General features: G+C 44.0%; 1 protein-coding gene across 1 annotated transcript in view; it reads left to right on the forward strand.

Annotated features, from left to right (window-relative positions):
• The first annotated feature begins 12,950 nt into the window (after nt 1–12,950).
• Nucleotides 12,951–19,745, forward strand: part of PLXNC1 (plexin C1) — a 72,201-nt gene continuing 65,406 nt past the window's right edge. Inside the window, exon 1 of the mRNA XM_054842769.1 lies at nt 12,951–14,175. Within this exon, the coding sequence (XP_054698744.1) occupies nt 13,222–14,175 (954 nt within the window). The 5' untranslated portion in view covers nt 12,951–13,221. The remainder of the gene's footprint in view (nt 14,176–19,745) is intronic.

Genomic DNA, 19,745 nt, shown 5'->3' on the forward strand with positions numbered 1-19,745 from the left:
GGAAACCTTTAGCGATAGTCTCCTAAACAGCCAGAGAAAACCTGCTTCAGCCTGCTTCACTGAGGCTCTGCCCATATGGTTAATGAAGCACAGGAATAGCTCGTCTTGGGAGGTAGAGGACTCTCCACCACTGATGACTCTTAAAAATAGGAGAGACAAAAATCTCTTGAGAGTTATTTACTTGTAACTGTTCATCCATTATGAGAAAGAGGATGGACTAGAGGACCTCTTAAAGTACTGTTCAGCCCTATTGTCTATGATTTCTAGTTGTGACTGAAATTTTCAGTCTCTAGAGATCTCTGACTGATGTGAAGGGACTTTCTACATTGATTACAATACCTAACAACAACAAGAAAAAGAAAGAACAAAAAACTCCAGCACACCAAGAACAGTGATACTTCTTTGTAGCAAATGTAAAGTCTTATTCTGTCTTAAGTCCATTAAATGCTGATTAGCTGTGGTCAGTTAAAAGAAGTACTGATTAATACATGACATAGAGTCTGTGTTGCATTTAAACTTGTACTTAAAAGAGGATCCACATCCCTTTTTCATGCTTCAGTAATTGCCGTCTTTCATATCTGAGATAATTCTTCTATCTTTAATAAATACGTATTAGTGAGATGTTTTCTCATCAGTTTTCCCAGGCGATACTTTGAAAATGTTCTGCTTGCAAAATGTTGACCTTATTTTGCCTTGCTCAAGCTTAGTTGCCTCTGCAGCCGTCACACTACAAAGGACCTTCCCTTTTCTCACAGTGGTAATAGAGAGGTCAGTGTCCCCAGGAGAACTTGTGAGAGCTTTTTCCTAATTCCTGCAAAATGCAGGATGTTCCAATAAGATGAGAGTGAGAATCCCCTTCCCCACTGCCCCCGGCCAAAAAAAAACATTTTGAAGGGGGAGAAGGAATGGCAAATACAGGGCGCTGACAGAGGATCAGACGTAGAAGCAAATGCCATCCTAACATCATAGAGAATGTTATTGGCCTGAGTTTGGGATGAAGATACGAAACATGAATGCATAACACATCTTCCCCAATAAATGGTGTCATCCCCATACACACACACGCATCTCCCTCTTCCAGTTATTCATTACTCCTGTCTGCTCAGGACCAGTTATTTTTAGCAAGACGGAGTCAGAACATCAATCACAAATTTGGTGGGATGCTGTGGACCCACCCAGGCAAGATCAACTCTGCCTGTCACTCCTGACCGAGGTTTATGTTTTTAAATACTGCCCAGTGGTTGACCCTTGGACACTTTGCTTTCCTGACATTTCCTAATGTCAAATCTGAACCTTACTCACTGTAGTTTTCCTGTCATGCAATCAACCACAGATAAGAGGAACAAACAATTTCCTTTCCTGTTGCAGAGTTGAAGTTCGTCGCAACCCTTCTCTGTTTACCCTTTTCTCTTTTCCTCTGGAGAAAAATAAATTCAAAACAATTCTAATTAATCCAGTCTTGTCTTCAAAGGCCCATTCTGGTTTTTGTTGCTTTCCACTGGTTCTCCTCCTCCCTGAAGGGTGATGCCCAAAAACAGAGGCAACACATCAGCTGCAGCCTTGTCGCTGCTGAGCGGAGCAGAAGGATTGCTTCATGCTCTTGCAGACAGTATTTCTGCTTATATAGAAGTTTCATCTCCAAGTGATTTTGCAAAAAAGCGTGATGCTGTTGACTCATATTTCAGCTTGTGATAGGATACCTCATGGATCCTTTTCTGTAAAACTGTGGGTTACCTTATTTCTCCCATTCTTGTGCCTGCGACACTTTTTTTCAGTTACATGTGGAACCTTCTACTTTCAAGGAACTTGTATCATCTTTCTAGTCATGGGGTTTACAGACGAATTATGTGGGTTTTTCTTTTCCTTGATTGAATTTCATTCTATTTTTCCCTCAGGCTACTTCTCCAATTTGTAAAGATCATTTTGAATTATAATCCTGTCCTCCAAAATGTTTGAAGCCCCTCCCAGCCGGGTGGCTGCCAACACTCATTGCAAACAATGACCCCAGGAGACTTTTGAACACAGCTGTTAAATGTCGACTTTTTGCTGAGCTGCATCACCTATGTGTCAGTTTGGGAAATTATTTTCTTTAGCCTGGATTAAGAGACTCCAAGAACCTTGAAAAGGGAAAGATTTTATTTCCTGCTACTCTTTTAAAGGCAGAGACATCTGGGCTGGCAAACTGTGTTAATCCAGAGCAGTCTTGCAAACACTGTATTTCTTACGGCTCTTCCCTGTCTAAAAAGCAAGCTTCATGTTTCATTCTTTGAGCCACTGTTTGGCCTCCACATACTTCTGTAACAGATCTAATTCTTGAACTGTCTTTTTGAATCCAGGCCTAACTGCATGTCTTTCTATTTTTTTTTTTTAAAGACAATGCTTTTTGTACATGTTGAGTGTTCACAGAAATACTTAACAGAAGTGCTCAGGCAGAAAACTAGTTCTCACTAGGGTAAATTTTGGATCATTATTGCATAATTTATACGATCACAGAGTAGCATTTTTTTTCAATGTGTATTTTTGGCTTGGTGTCATTTTATCTGGAGGATGATTTGGATGGGAGGTCTCACAATAGATTATTTGGTGAACTAATGAATACAGAGATTATGAGATAAAATGATAAGTATATAGAGATATAGAGAACATCACCAACTTTCAGGCATTGATTTTGCAGACAAATTATGGCTTTTTATTCTCCTCTGTTTCAGATCCTCCTTTGCGATAAACTGCTATTGCTTCATTGACCACAAGAGACTTCTGACATTTTATACCAGCTGAGGATCTGCCTTTTTTATACTTCAACAAGAATATTAAAACAATATACTGTTCACATAAAACAAAAACAAAAACAAAAAAGAAACTGTATCTGGTACCCTTTCATGTAGATTAAGTCACGGAAGGTTTTAAAGCATGGTATGCTTCAGTAATTTAAGCTCTATTTCAGTTTCAGACTGTACAGTAAACATTTAATTTCATATAACTGATGTCATTATAATATCTAGATGGTTATTTGCATAGGAGATTTTCTAGTAGATTATGTGGTGAATTACTGAAGTTAGAGGATATGGGGAACAAAAGGGATCCCGGATGCATTTATGGATGATGAAAAAAGCCACAAGTATTTGTACGAAGATACGTAAGAAGCAAGATATTTCTGCAAATAATAAATAAGCTGAATGGTATTTGTAATGGGGAAGCTGACCCATTTCATATACAGCAAGGTTTCTTACTTCTGCCAACCCTCATTCAGGTACAGAATCCACCATCCTTGTTTTCCTCCGGCAATCAGGACTCCCCTGGCTTCACATTCACAATGTGGATTTTATTTGAGCAAGAGTGGAAACAGGCATGCAGCACAGGTTTGTTTCCCAGATCTGGCACTGAACAACGTCCCAGACTGAAAGGATGGGAACAGAGGGGGAATCTGTGGGAACATGCTCATATACTGGGGTGTAAAAATCTCCCACGAGAGAGGGAATTTGCAAAGAACAGGCAGCATTTTTAGAAGCATGAAGACAAACATGCCTGAAATATGGGGTGATTAGGAAGGGAAAAACAAGAGGAGAAATAAAAATAAAGCAAGCAGGAGAGTGAGAAAGAAGGAAGGAGAGAAAAAGGGAAGAGAGAGAAGAGGAAATAGGCAGAGCAGTCTCTGTTAGATTCTTCATTGCAAAAGCAGCAACAATGAAAAAACTGGGGACCAGCTTTCCAAATGGTATTCCAGATTGATGTACTGGGGGTACAACCATCAACTAACAGGCTCCTCTGGGTAAATTTGTTGGTGAATCATCAAAAACAATGACAATTCAATCAGATCCTTCTCAGAATGAACAGAGTGAAGGGAAATATTAGGGGAAAAAAAATTCAAGCAAATTCATATCAAATTAAGGGGTTTGTCCCCGTTTCCTTCAGAGGAACCCACTGTTCAACCGCACTCAAGGAAAGGCAAGCTCTTGCATTTAGTGCATGGCACTAATTAAAAACAATTATTGTTGTAATTAAAATACTTAATTTCCCTGCTCTCTGATGGCAAAGGTAGTGTATAACTTCAGTCTTTCGATTAGCTTGGAGTGGGAACACTGAGGAGATAATTTGGCAAAAACTATCTTTGTAGCCTCTGGACACAAAACTGAAAGTTCTCTTGGTTAATTTCATTATCTTAATTAATCTGGCAAACTTAATTAACGAGACTTTCATTAAAACCAATGAAAAAACAAACTAAGTACTGGTGTCATGCTGATAAAGTTTTTTTTAAAAAATGCTCATTAAAAGATTGTTGATACCCAGACAACTTTGAAAAATATTCTTTATAGAAATGGGGGGGGGGGTTATGTGCCAAGATTGTCTTCCACTCTGTTGTCTTTTTGATTCCTTTTAGATGACTGTAGAAAAAAACAATCAACTTGCAGATTGAAGCCTTCAAGCTCTGAATACCCTGCAGCATTGGGCTAGCTTGTCTGTCTCTAACGGCCTGTTTCCATGCAAAAGTCTCTTCAGCAAAACAAAAAGGGGGAAGTGAGACTGGAATTGAAAACAACTGTTAGAATGATGAAGAAGGAGTTAAACTTGGGTCAGCTTTTACCTTTCCTTGAAGACTTGCTTGTGGAAACCAGCCATGGAGTCAGGGAGGAAAGGTCAAGCACCAGCAGTGAGAGAACAAGACTGGTCTGAACACCAGAAGAGTTTTCAGATTACCCCCCAAGTGGAGTTAACATCTTTCATTGCCTTCCTACACACAGCTAATTGCACAGTTATTTTTTCCTGATAAGCCATTAATTTCAGAGCATAATTGCATAGATCTTTAACTTTGGGAAACAATACAGCTATTTTTCTTTCTCGCACCAACAGTATTTCAAAAGATGAAGGTCAGTATGCAAGGACAAGTAGATACATACATAAATAGGTGCTTAGTTACACAGTCCCTGAAATGAACATGCATTTGGAAAAACATTTTGTTTTCTATTCCAAAATCAACTTTTTATCCCATGCATCTCTCTACAGTAAACTATCTAGCACCAGTGTGTTGTTTACATCTTTAATTACAAAAGAAAAATCCAAGATGCTTTTCTGCAGACATGTTGGACCTTTCTCTAACATAGGTAAGTATTTTAAGTTGTCGAACTGGGTATGTGGAGGCCTGTACACTTGGTAACGACTGGATGCTGCAGTCGGTGTTTCAGATGGGATCTCTCCCACAGTTAGCGTCTGGGCTGTAGGATCCCAGGGCTGTAGGATCCCAGGGCTGTAGGATGGTAGGACTGTAGGATGCCAGGGCTATAGGATGGCAGGGCTGTAGGATGGTAGGGCTGTAGGATGGTAGGACTCCCAGGCTGATGGAGAAAAAGTGCTTAGAGGGAGCTGGAATTTCTGGCACATGAGAGATTGTGGAGGATTCTTTTCCCAAACTGCCCTGGCGAAGCAGGTTTGGTATGCTGGTATCTTTTAGTCCACACACTGGAAAGTAAAGGATGCAATGTCAGTGTTACAGTGCTGAAGGGTGGACTTGGACCATTATCTGAGTTTAGATCCAGCTGATGTAAGTGGGTCTAGCGGCAAGCAAAAGTAACATTTCATATTGTAAGTGACTGTCAGGATTAGTGGAAGGGTATTTGAATACTTTGGAAGCTATATATAATTAAGGTTTGTTCCTTTGTATATAATACCCTTTAGCATCTTTCTTACAAAGTCATCAAATAGTTCTATCTATCCGCTGCAGTGGCATATATCTGTAATCTGACTCAACTCCCAAGTGATATCTTTGTGTCAGATTATGAAACTCTGTGACCAGCTTAACAACCACAACCAAAACCCAGAGTTGTAAATAAAAATGAGTATATTTACACATATCTGCAGTGGGATTGCACAAAATCAGTAGCATTTTGGGAAATCAGAGAAAAGAATGGCGGAAACAAGTAGTACCTGATCCATTCAGAACCTATTCTAATCCTGGAGCATATCAATATGTGACAATACTATGACAGCTCTTGCACCAGGTCTATAATTAAAGTTGAGATGACTGTTCTATAAAGCAGTCATTCATTTTGCTTGTCCCTGAGGAAGATTACAGCATCTTATTCACTGATTTTGAGCACTGGTGTTTTGGGTGAGGTTTTTTTCAATTCTGTGCGAGTATTCCAAGTTTAATTTGAAATAAATTCAATGAATGAATTTTAGCATGCATTTTAAGACTTTTCTGTGATTTGAAGGTTCTTATGAATGGAATGACACAGGCTTTTCAAATTCTACTAAGTGAAAATTTCTTGAATCCAGGTGCAAAAAGCTCTAGTTTAAAAAAGCTCTTGCTAAACTGATCTATTAAACATTGTTCATAAATCCATTACATTTGTCATGTTTGTTAGAAACAAATAGGGTGAGGACAAAACTGAATAAGGGAAGGGTGCCAGAGATGAGAAAATATTAAGGATTTAGGCAGACGGTCAATTTGCAAATGGCTGTGCTGATGGAAGACAGTACTATGGTGTTCTTGTGCTGAGACTCTCTTAATTACAGCTGATGAGTCTTTAATGAAAAGGTAAATTAAGAAACACTCAAGGCATCTGTGAAAGGGATGTATGCATCTCACTCAGCCTCAGTTCACATCAACAAAGCACTAATGGCGACATACCCAGACTCTTGGAGGGTCAGCCACCATTTCCTTTACCACTTCTTGGCCCATACACAGCTGTTTACCACCACAACCCTCTGCTTGCATTTATCATCCCTTCAGATCTGCCAGCAGAAAAACCCGCACAAGCTGTCCTGCAGCTGTCTCATTCGAATCGGAAGGGCTGGTTTCGACAGCTTAAATAGTAAACATGCTGACCTGATGGATTTTGTTTGAAATGGTTTAGTAAGACCCCAGATGAGCATCTCCTCTGCAGGTGTAAAGGTGCAAAGGGGAAAAATGAGGAGGAGTTTAGGACAGATTCTTGATAGTTTTCCTTTTCTACTGTCACAGTTAGATGGGGCAGATCAAATTTGTCCTTGTTTTACTCAGGGCGTGTTTGTATAATACTGAGGAATTGACTTGATATGGAAGTTTCTGGTTTGTATTTTGGCTCATACAGGAAGGGACATATACAGCATTTGCCCTTTTCTCATTTGATCAAAATCATTCTTGATTCACGCCTCGCTCTAGATCTGAAGTCCCTCCAACTGCATTATTATTATCACTGACTCAAGACACAGCCAAGTCAAGAGCTTGGGTCAAATTTAAACGCGTTGAGTTACAGCAAGCACCACCCTTCCTGGCCAGTTTGACATAAGAGTGAAGCACCGGATGGAGCCTTCTGAGTCATAAATTCATGCAGGTTTCCATGTCATATACCACCACTATAAAGTCATGAAGTTCCACTCCAAAAGCATTGCTGCTCCCTGTACTTATTGTACCTGTTAAAAAATTTTGAAGACCATGTTCTGCTAGGCAGAACCCATCCCTAAATTTCCAGCTCTGGTTAGCTGGAGGCTGAATCTGTTGGTTATAAAGCACTGGTCCCACGAAGGGAAGCATTAACCAGCATCCAGAGCACTCTGCTAGGTCAGAGATGCCCAGGCATTGCGTATAGCTCCAGCATTTCATCAGAAGGGAGTATCTCCCTGGGCAAGTGGCTCAGATGCATTAGTGGGACTCCAGCAAAGCAACATTTTCCCTGGAACCCATGGATACATCACTGGTGGCTACAGCTGACACCACCCCACACAGATCCACACGGAGTTGTAACAGCATAGTCCTCGTTGGCTGTTATCAGCCTTCTCTCCAGATTTATCTACTCTGCTCTCTCTTATCTAAAAAGATATTGTTCCCCTCCCCTCATCTGCCTCACATCCTTTCTCATCCTCCATGGTTCAGCCTCTTTCCCTCAGTAATCCTCAGCTTTAGCCTCACAGTCTCCACATTCCCTCTTGTCACACCCACAAAGCTTTTCTCTTGCTCAAGCCCTGGCACCTTTTAACCCAACTGGGTGGGTTTTTTTGCCTTCACAGACAGGCAGCACCAGAAAAATGAAACAGTGCGCATACCTTCAGAGGACTGAGGGACCTACCACGGTTTTGAGAGACCTTTGTGCCTTCCTTATTCTGCATTGCCTTGGATGTTGGGAAAATACACTGATACACTAAACCCATCTCCAAGTGACTATACGCAAAGGTCTCTGTCCAGAAATCCTTCTGTGCCTGGTACTCTTTGTGTGCATCCAAATGGCAGATGCAAATACACCAGCAAATACCAGTTTCAGGTTTATTACCATGCTTTGGCCAGCACCATCCAGTCGCATCGTTCTGCTTCAGCACAGTACAAGCCAGACAGCAATACTCATGAACCTGCCAGCTGTGAAGGAAAACCAGGAGATTGGTATTATTCAACTCTCATTCTTCACAGTTATTTCATGAAGACATTTTGCTGGATGCCATGGTACAAACTTTTATAATAAATAAAATAAAAAGAAAATACATCCTAGGTAAAACACAGCTGTTGATATGTATCAGCTCTGGAAGTTAAGATAAGCTGAGGATGAAAAAACATTATTTTCAGTAATGATGTTACTTGTACAGCATGTGTGCCTTCCTGTAATCCTGTAATTTTATTTCCCATGCATACGATGCCTTTACTAGTGTGGATTCCCAGAGCTTGCTTGAAAGGTAAGTCATTTTACTTCTTTCATAAAGAGAGGAGACAAACATGGGGTTCAGAGAGGGATTTGTCTTGTCCAATGTTACATACGAATGTTGTGGCACAGATCATCTAGAGCCCAGGTTTCCTGCTTGTGTTTCTGATACAAAATCAACCTTCTCGGTGTGTTAATTTAGATTATGAACATTTTTCGACATAGAGAAGAGCAAACTATATTTTTCCTTTGTGTATATTCCTCAGTTCCTTTTCTGTAACATCACTACTGTATCTCAAAAATATCACATTTGAAAAGAAAGGAAACATAACGTGATTGAAAAAAATATGGTTTAGATATATAATTGTGGTTTCCTGATTTCTTATCCAAAATTCTATAGCATTTATAACGGAGATAGGATTAAAACCTTCTTCCTTCCTTTGTTTTTTCCTCCCTCCCTCTCTGTCCGCCACCTTCCTTCCCTCCCTCCCTTCTTTCTCTCTCCCTCCCACAATACCGAAAGTATTAGTACCTGTGAATATCTTAATACAGGCAAATATGTGATTAGTACATTCATGAATTCTCTACCTTCAATTGCATTATTTGCAGACCTTTCACAGTTAATTGCTCATTTTTTGCAATAGTGACTGGAATTTCCTCTCGAGGGTCACAAAGGCGCCTGTTCTTGAATCTGCCATTTCCTCATTGTGAAGACCACCAAAAAAAATGCAGAAGGATCAGAAACTTTTAGATTAAATGATATATAGAAACAAAACTGAAAAGCAGAACTAAAATCCAAATGTGCAAACTCAGTTTCAGTATTCAAATACACTTACTCTGCCAGAAAGGGAATCCTCAGCAAAGCCTTTTGAAAAAATGCCCAGTGTTTCCTTTTTATTTTGTCAACATTTAGTTACAGTACAAAATTGACTTAACTATATAATGAGAAAAGCAGTTATTTCAAGTATTACACTGAGGATAAAATGCATGTTAACATTAATGCTACCTATTATTACTTTGTAAATGGAAGGTTATTTACTCTTTGAGAAAAAACATTTCAGAACCAAGCTAAGGTAACCACATGCATTAAATAAACAAATCAAATCAAACCTTAATGGGGCTTGAAGTTTCAAAACAGGGAAAATATCAAAGTTAAGCTAAATAAATTAAACATAAAAAATAAATCTCATTTACTGAGTAATATATTTTGTCAGATTCTCTGTGGAGTCATAAACTCAGAGAAATTTAGCGTGCAGATGAGAAATAAGGAGGAGGGAAGCAGGCAGATGTACTGTAGTGGGAAAGCAATCATAAGTTAATTCAGAATGTGTTCTGCCTAACACTGATGAAGATCTAAATGAGAGCTGTTTAAATTGTACGTGTAGAACCAAGTCCTGGTGTCATTCACATTCTAACTTCAGATCTCATACGCCTCACTGAAATACATAAAGCTTGCTTAGGATAGCTAAGGAACCTCAATTTGGTTCCCGGGCTGTTTTAGAAATCTTGGTCGGAGTGCCAGAGTTAGGCAGCAACGCTTTGTAAAATCTAACATTAACAGGCAGACTCCCATGTTCGCCTTTCCTTCAGTGCCTGAAAAATAAACAATGGTGCAACAATAGGATAAAAACACCAACTATGGAACTGACAGACAAAAAGTAACAGCAAGACGATTTGCCATTTTCTGCTTAGTTTTATAAAAGTATCATAGAATGGTTTGGGTTGGAAGAGACCTTTGAAGACCATCTAGTTCTGATGATTCCAACTGATGTTCGGTCATGAACTGAGTGTGCTGTTTTCTGTTCTGCTGTATTAATAACAAATATTATACTCTGTAGCATTACAAAATAAACCTGTAGCCTCCCTCTTTATTTCCATAACATCAACAGAAGCTCAACTCTTCCGGTATCTTGATGGGTATCTCTGAAAGAATGGGTTGAAGACAGGAGCTCCTATTTACTTCAGGGGCTTTGAAAGGAATTGAGAACACTTTGCCCCTTCAAGAACTGGGCCACTCATGCAAAACTTTGTGCACTAATTCTCGGTGCAAAGCTGCTTCAGCGGCTCTCAGAAGTGCGTACAAAATCAAACGTTGCAAGATGGGAAGAGGGAGGAAAGAACAAAAACAGAAAAGTGATGCAGGCAGGGAAGAACCTGCAGAATTGGGCTCCGATGGCTGTCCCTGGGACAGATGGGGTGCAACCTCCTGTCCTGCCCTGCCCTGCCCTGCCCTGTCCTGTCCCGTCCCGTCCCGTCTCAGCCTATCCTATCCTATCCTATCCTATCCTATCCTATCCTATCCTATCCCATCCCATCCCACTGTGGTAGCACCTGCTACCCCACACTACTAGACACTTGTGACAGCAGCTGTATGCAGTCCAGCCTTCCCAGGTCCTCGAATAAGCAAAATTTGAAGCAGAACACTGCTATTTTGGCAGTCAGAGGACTCTGCAGCCTTAGGAGTCATCACTGTTCTCTAAGACAGAATAAGCCTGGCCTCACCCATTTAACCAGATCAGTCATTTGGTGAAGTACATGCCTGAGAAACAGGCCATTTGGTCAGTCGTGAAAGCCCACAAATGCAGAGCTCAGCGATTTTACAAAGGGAGGGATGTCCGCAGAAGGAGACCTATTGCTGGATGTGCTCTGTGGCCAGGACCAAAGATGTCTTGCAGGTAGGAGGCTGGTGTGCTTTCCCGGTTAGCCTTACAGGTTATGAGCAAGACAGATCGCTGAGAGCTTTATATTTGCACTGAAAGCAACTAGAAGGCAAGGTAGTGCATAATGCACTCCAGCGTGACATGTTCAGCCTCCTTTGCAAAGCTGTATAAATTGCATTTCTGTACACAATCTATTTTGGTGATATTGGCATGAAGATTTACTTTGCTTATGTGTTGACTAGAAGTTCAGTCCTGCACAGGGGGCTGCAGGCAGTGTTTGTTAGTACGTAGAGCATCTCTTTGCATCTGGCAAGCAAAATTGTGCAATGGTTCTGTTCCACATCCTCTGCTACCTTTTGCAGATTTTGGATGTATTTTGGAGTCATTGTACAAAAGATAAGCAGATGAGTTGTCGAGGGCTCTGAATTTCACAGCAATATTTGTCCTATGGTCAAATACTTTTTGCTGACCAGAGCAACATCAATTCTTGCACAATCACTGCTGCTGGGTACAGTACTGGAAAAACGATGATAAAAATTTACTAAATATGTCACTCTTTCTACTTGAAAATGTTGTGCTTGACTCATTTATTCAGAGGTTACTTTTGTTCTAGTTTTTACAGTTCCACTTATTCCCACTGTAAAGCTACTTTAAGATAAAAGCAGTGCAAATGGAGGGTCAGATGGCCTCTCGGTTTTGAACATGACGTCCTCTTCTCAGTAAGAGTGGCAATGGGCCCTATGCCCATCCTCACCCAGAGTTTCGAGACACCCAAGAGAGAACACTAAAATGCATCTTTGTTACCTTTCATAAACCCCTTTTTCATTTAAAATTCAGCAAAACGATAATTTACTGTTAGCTGAGCATGCAGTCTATACTTCTCGTTTTGTTGAGCCTGTACCAGCAATGACCCAGTGGGAAATGAAGTAAACCGTTTGCGCCATTCAACATGGCCCGTTGTGCCCCCGAGTGCAGTTGGATGGGCGTCCATCTCACAGCAGCACAGCAGGAGAGGGCAGGGCTTTTTGTCTACGCTGCTGAACTCGGGGAAAAAGCCTAGAGCTTTTTGTTCAGCTTCGGGCAAGACCCTGAGATTTCTAACTAGAGCTCTGACACCTCAATCTTCCTGCTCACGGTGGCAGCGACTGACAGGGCTATGGGGGTGCTGTTTAGCAGGACGGTTACCCAGAGTATTTTAACGGGAATAAGCCGGGTTTCCAAGCTTGCAGCGTGCAGAGACGGGCGCTGCCGGTGCCCAGGAAGCCTGACCCTGCGCCCGCACCCTGCACCCACCAGCGGACCGGTCCACAGGCCTGCCCCCGCTTAGCACCTTCACCCCCGGCCGCTCTTGCCTCCCTCCTCCGCCCGCTGCCCGCACGGTGGCCGCAGCGAGGCTTCAGCGGGGCAGGGAGCGAAGCAAAGCGGGTGCGCGGGCGCCGCCCTGCCCCGAAGGGGTCCCCATGAGGGACCGGGGGCTGGGCGCTGGCGGGGGATGTGCGCAGGGGGCCGCTGCCCCGGCCGGCGGCCAGGCAAGGTGGCCCGCCCGAAGCGAGGCGGGTCTCGCCCCCATCCGCGTCCCGCCGCGGCGACGGGGCCGCCCCCCCAGCCCCAGCCCGGCAGCCGAGGTGGGCTCCCGCGGCGCCGCCGCCGCCCCCCGTCCGCGGCGAGGCGGGCCGGCGGGGCCGGGGGGCGGAGGGGGAGCGGCGGCGCACGGCGGAGAGGTGGCTCGGCAGCCCTCCCGGAGGAGCCCGGCCCACCTCTCCCGTACAGGCACCCCCTCCTCCCCGCCCCGAAAGAGGAACTCCCCGCCCGCGCGCAGCCCGGCCGCGGCGGAGGGAGAAGCGGCGGCAGCAGCGGCGGCGGCAGCGCGCCCGGCCCCTCCGTTCAGCATGGCGCAGGGGCGCCCGCCGCCCGCCGCCGCCTGAGGCGCCCCGCGGCGCCGAGCCGAGCCCGCGCCCATGGCGCCGCCGCTGCCTGCCTTCAGCTGGGCGCTGCCCCTGCTGGCGGCGCTGGCGGGCGCCGGCGGCCCCCAGAGCTTCGAGCTGCCAGGGGCCCGCATCGACAACATCGAGGTGACCGGCGGCGGCGTGCTGGTGGCGGGCGGCAGCTGCCTCTACGAGCTGCGGCCCGAGCTGCAGTCCAGCCGCCGCGTGGTGCCGGCGGCGGCGGGGCAGGGCTGCGGGGAGCACCCCGGCATGCGCAGCAACCTGCTGTTGCCCTACGAGGAGGCCGGAGGGAAGGGCATCCTGCTGGCCGGCTGGACCCAGAAGGATGGCACCTGCGAGGTGTGGGAGCAGCCGGCCTACCGGCAGCGCTTGAACCGCAACGAGGTGGTCAGCTGCCTACCCGACGGCTCCACCGCCGGCGTCGTCTTCCAGCTGGCTGACACCTGGTACCTGGCCGTGGCGGCCACCTACTCGGCCGGCCCGAATGAGACGCAGCTGGGCTGTGAGCCCTCCCAGTCAGACGAGACGACTGTGATCACGGTGCGCAGCATAGACAACCTGGAGTCCAAGGAGGAGCTGGGCATCATCAAGCGCAAGAAGGAGCCTTTGCACTTTGTTGATGCGCTCCGGTGGAGAGATCACCTTTTCTTTCCCTACTACATGTTGAAGGCCAGGAAGTCCAAGGACTTCGTGCCACCAAGCATGGCTGTCCTGCGCCAGCTGAACCCCTCAGAGGCTGGCTTTGCTTTGCAAGGGCATGTGTATTTGGACTGTGGGTGCAGGAACCTCATCGTTTCCTCCAGCCTCATCCGCCAGGGCGAGCAGGGCTGGTGGGTGGGTGTTTTCAACCATAGCTGCAGCATCACCAAGGCCTGGAATGCCACTGCCGTCTGCATCTTCGGGATGGAGGAGATGAAGGACCAAGCCTGTGCATTCACAGACTTCAGCATGAACGGGGCGGGCTGTGTAAGTCAGCATCGTTTTGCTAAGCTTTTGTCCTGCACGCCATTTTTGACACTGTTGTTGTTGTGGCTGGTGTCGTTGTGCATGACTCGTGGCGTGTCCCTGACCTGAACGCACATGAAGTTCATGGGGAACTTCAGAGCTGCAGCCAGGCTTAGCACATCATCCCTGGCTCTATCAGCCCTAATAACTTCTGCAGCACTTTCTTTTTCTAAAAAGCTGATCCCTTACCAGATCCTGGAGTGTCCTTCCCACCTACATCTTGGGAAAGACATGCCTGAGGGAACACCTGAGGGCATCCTGGCTCAGGCCTGAGTTTCAGGCTCCTCACTCAATGCACCCTTTTCTGTCAAGGATTAGTCGTACTTCATTGTATTTTCCATACAGCCTAGATAAAGCATCTCCTACCTTATTCTGTGCATTCACATCTCATGTCATTGCAGCTACATCAGAAATGAAAAAAAAGCCCATCAAATTGACTCCTGTGCACTGGGCTGTGTGTGTTGTTATCCCCATTGCTCACTAATTATTTATGGCTGCTTGTTCGGTGGTAGGTGTTTCCCAAGCCTCCCAGGATTGGCCTTGCTCGAGAGGGCTCACAGCCACCACCCCTCCAAAGCTGTATGCACAGCAAACAGCAGTAGATGATATGTCTTTGTTTTTGCAGTGGTTACATTTTCACAGGCAGCGTTATCCCACGGAGATCCCCTGGTCACCTACTTCTCTAACACTCTCTCTTCAGCTCCTTCCTCCTTTTGAGGGTGAGCTGTGCACATGGAGGGCAGTGTGGGCAAGGCTACTGGCTTTGCTGTGGCCTCGGTAGCTTGTAAAGGAATGAACTAAAAATGAAATTCAGGAAGCTAAAAATGTAATTCCGGAGAAGAAGGTGCTTTTTCAAGGCCCATCCATGCTTTTAAGTGACACTCAGAAGTCTTTTCAGAGCTGCGGCAAAAGGAACAACACTGAAAAATATCAGGGACAACCGTAGGGGATGAAGCAAGCCATCTTAAAGCAAGCCCTGGCCTTTTGCAGCTCCCCTGCCGTCCAGGGACTTTGCAGCTTCACCCCTGAATCCTTGCTGTGTTACGATGGGAGTTTGTTGGAAACTCCTTGAAAGAAGTGCGGTAGATTTACTGTCGCTTCTTGGCTTCCCAAATCTAGCTCGTAGCAGAGCGCAGTGCTGAGATTCTTCCAAATACAAACTACCGGACGGCATGTGTGATGCAGTCTGCTCATCACCCTACTGAGTTGTGAGACTATTGCCAGTGTTAGAGGACGTAATTATAAATGAGAACCCCATATGTGGGTGAAACAACTGTCATGAAGTAAATAGTGAAACTCTTGCAAGAGAGTCAGAGTGAATCCTTTGATTTCCAGTGCCAGTTTATAGCTTACTGCATAATTTCTGTTCTCTCAACAAGGTAAACTTGCTGAATGAATTTGAAGTCTCATCCTCATCCCAAAATACCTATTTGCTAGCTGGATTTTAAATTTGTATTCCTCGTTACTAATTACTGGTGGGGTGTCTTCACGAGGTGCTTTCTGAGCCTGCACAACGATACAAAAGAAACCTCCCTGGGCAGGAGATCCTTTATAAACACTTCCCAAAGCCCCACAATAGAAATTACAGAAAAGTCTCATGAATTTCATAGAATAAGATAATGCACATAAGGTGAAGCAGGTATTTGTTCCTCCCAATCCCCCATCCTCATTGCCTTCCAGTGCCTGAATATGAAAAATCAACGATCCCCTTGTTTAAGGATTGATCTGATTCAGGTCAGACTCCTGGGACTCCAAAGTTACTTTCATGTCCCAAAAGACTCATCCCTCCTGGAAATTTAGATTATATTTGGGTACAGTGCTGAAGAATCCCAACTTTAAAAATGATTAAAAGGATTGTTTGCTTAACATTATGTCCCTAACTATGGTGATGTTATTAATCATGATATTTTGGCACAACAATAAATACAATTTACCACTGACAGGAAAGTGGTATTTTAGTATTTTGTAAGATAGCAGGACATCTGGGTGTTGTGTAGTAGTATGACCTATAACATTACATGGCTAATTATGCTCCCTTTTTAAGCTAATTTTATGTGCTTGTGGTGCATAAACATAGAAATAAATGCATGTAGTTCAGCTTTAATATGTTTTTTATACTACAGAAGGTTAGACTAGGCTATTGCAGAGTAAGTTTGGAGATGACAGGCCCATATGCTACTGCTTCTGGGTTGTTTTAGTTCAGATCCTTCTACTGTCTCTCACCATATCATGGGAGTCCCTGCAAACGTGGAACATGCTCTTCTTGGACTCAGAAGTGCGCGGGTTTCAGAACTGGCAGGAGGGTGGTGCGCAGCATGTCCGTCAGTGCACAGCTTGTAGGAAAAGTGGCTCTGGCCAGAAAGGAATGCCTCGTAGCACGGAGCTGCCACGAGTACGTTGTAGTACAATGTGTAGGAATGGCAGCTAGCAACAGTACTTAACATGTGCTTTAAAGCCCAATCTTTTAAAGACAGTATTGGTACTGAGCAGATGAATGATTGCCTGGAGCGCCAGACCCGTACGGTGTTTGTGGCGGGTGGACTATGATGAACGTCAGCCTGACTTTTGCATTGCCATGTGTTGTAGGGTGCTGCGGGTCTTAGTCTTCTTTGCTGGGTTCACTTGAATTCTGGACCTCAGGCATGATGTGAGGTACACTGATCATGATCACGGGCGCGGACTGTCAGTTTATGTAGGAATTCAAGATACAAAATTTTTTCACTGCAGGAATACAATTTATAGTTAGAGTATACGTTAGGGAGTAGCGGCAGTTTGTTTTCCTTCTGATCTTGTCATTCTTCAGATTTCTGTAATTACTCTGATTACCTTTAGGCAAGACATCCTCTTATTCACACAGCTGCTTGTATTTGCACTGCGCTTCTTAACAGTACACTGCAAGAGGGACTTAACCCGAGGTATTTGTGGTCCTGAATTCCCTGCTATGCTACTGCTGCATGTTCTACTCTGAACTCATTCCTGTAAGGTACTGAGTTTTCTGGCCCTAACCCAGTGAAGCACTTAAGGGCATATTTAACAGTAGGCATATAAGTAGTTCCATCGTCTTCATGGGAACTGGCCATGCATTTAAAGTTAAGCGTGAACTTGAGTACTTCACTGGATTGGAACCAAATTGCTCCGCATCCTGTAGGTACTCATTGTAGGCGTGTAATCTCTTTAGCCTCGCATTGCTACTTAGGCAAAAGTTGACATTTGCATTAAGTTTTAATGCTGGATTTGAGTCTGTCATTGAAAATTAGTAATTTTTAAGATCCTTGCTTACCAACTTGATCAAAAACCATGTGACTGTTAAAAATTCTGTGGAATTGCTGCTTATGAGAACTAGCTATTTCTGCTTTCATTTTGTGCAGTAGTGTGCACAAAGCATTTTGTCCTAGTTGGATGTATTTATTCTGGACATATATAATACAGGATTCCCAGAGACATGATCCCTAACGAGCAAGAGACAGGTGGTGTCTTAGATGAAACTACTCTGAAAACATTTTGCAGCTCTATATTCAGCTTGCTTTCTTCTGATCCATATATCTCTTAGTTTTGATTATATTGACTTATACACACTGTCGAGGTGTGTGTGTTAATGGACTCCCTAGCATAACCTGCGTGTACGTAAGCGCATCTTCTTCACAATTTCCTTAGTTAATAACTGTGAATTTGCAATATCTCATTCTCCTTTTCTTTTCAAAACCCGACTGAGCACTGACAAACATTTTTGGTGGATCACAGTTATGAAATTGAAGCTCCTTGGCCAGTATGTAGGAGGAATGTTGGAATTTGTTCCAAGCTTGCTCCAGTAGCTAGTGAGCTTTAAGAAGGCCTTTCCTTCTGTTGTTCCATGGCTGAATGGGAGCTACTAGAATCTCAGATCTCTCCCAGAGATCCCTGGGTCTTGTGGATCACAGCCAAGCAGATGAGTTGAAGAAGTGCTCAAATTAGAGAACATCAACAGGAGAGAGTTGTAGGGTGTTACTTAACCACAATGACAAGTCTGGAAATTAGGTTTGCCATTAAAAAAAGTTGCATGGAAGTAAAGGACTCTACAGTTTTTCAGGGAGAAAAAGAAAAAAAAGTGTTAGGCATATACCTGTAAGGCAGAAAGAAGTTACTGTAGTTTATATTATGATGTGCAAAGGCTAAGTAGCTGTGATAGCTACTGAATGCTAAACTATCTTGGTTGGCTTTTCATCTACTATGTAATGTAAGTAAAGATATATAACAGTCTGTTCTTTGAATTTTTGCATTTTTCAGTGGGTGATAAATATGTGGGTTGGTATATGGCCCTTAATTTATTGAGCATAGTTTGGAATCCTAGGACAAATCTTAGCTGGTATAAGCTCTACTGAAATGAGCTTTTGAAGTCAACAGAGTCACATCAGTTTAATCATGGCCATTAATTTGCAGGAATGACATTTGAATTTGTGTGGTAACTAATTCCAAAATGATTCATGGTCTTTTATTTAAGGAAAGAATTACAGACTTCTAAATATCATTTGGTATCAAAATTGATCCTGTAATTAATTTTCTAGTAGTAAAGTCATCTCCTCTCTATTACCAGACTGCTAGTATTTCATCTGATGTTTGACAGATTTCTAGAGTTAACATTTCTAGAGTGAATATTTCTGTCTGGTTACAATGAATTTTCAGTTCATCCATTTGGTGTGGAAAGTAAGCTGTAGGAGACTTGTAACATTGTCAGTAAGAAGAGTTGCTTTTAGTCATCTGGCTTCACCAGGTGTTCTTAGCAGAAACTTTTCAGAGCCTAGGGGCTCTTGAACAGACAATTCACTTCCCTGGGATTACAGAATCATTCGGGTTGGAAGGAACCTCAGAGGACGTCTCCAGTCCAGCCCCTTGCTCCCAGGAGAGTCAGCTCTGAAATCAGTCAAGGTTGCTCTGGGCTTTGTCCTGTCAGATCTTGAAACCTCCAGGGATGGAGACTGCACAACTTCTCTGGACAACCTGTTCTGCTTAATTGCCCTCATAGTGATGTTTTTTTATCTCCTGTCCACTAGAAACCTCCGCTGTTTCAGTTTGTGTCATCTTCTCTTGTTGTCCTGCATACACCTCAGTCAAGAGCCTGGCTCTGTTTCTCTGGTCCCTCTGAAACTCCGTCTTCTGTAGGCTGAACCAGCCCAGTTCCCTCAGCCTTTCCTCACAGGGCAGGTGCTCCAGGCTCCGACCATTACAGTGGCCCACCACTGAACTCATTCCGATTTATCAAGGTTGGTGCTGTACTGAGGGTCCCAGAACTAAGCGTAGTATCTTAGACACAATTGAACATGTGCCAGGTAAAGCGAAATAATCACTTTCCTCACTCTGGCTATGCTCCTGTCAGTACAGCCCAGGATGCTGTTAACCTTCACTGCTGCCTGGATACACCGTTTAGCCTACTGCCCTTCAGGACCCTTGTGTCCTTTTCAGTAGAGCTGCTCCCTGGTCTGTACTGTCACAGGGGGTTAGTCCATCCCAGGTGCAGGACTTTGCATTTGTCCTTGCTGAATTTCTTGGGGCTTCTG

Source organism: Grus americana, chromosome 1, assembly GCF_028858705.1.
Source record: "Grus americana isolate bGruAme1 chromosome 1, bGruAme1.mat, whole genome shotgun sequence".
NCBI classification, from domain to species: domain Eukaryota; kingdom Metazoa; phylum Chordata; class Aves; order Gruiformes; family Gruidae; genus Grus; species Grus americana.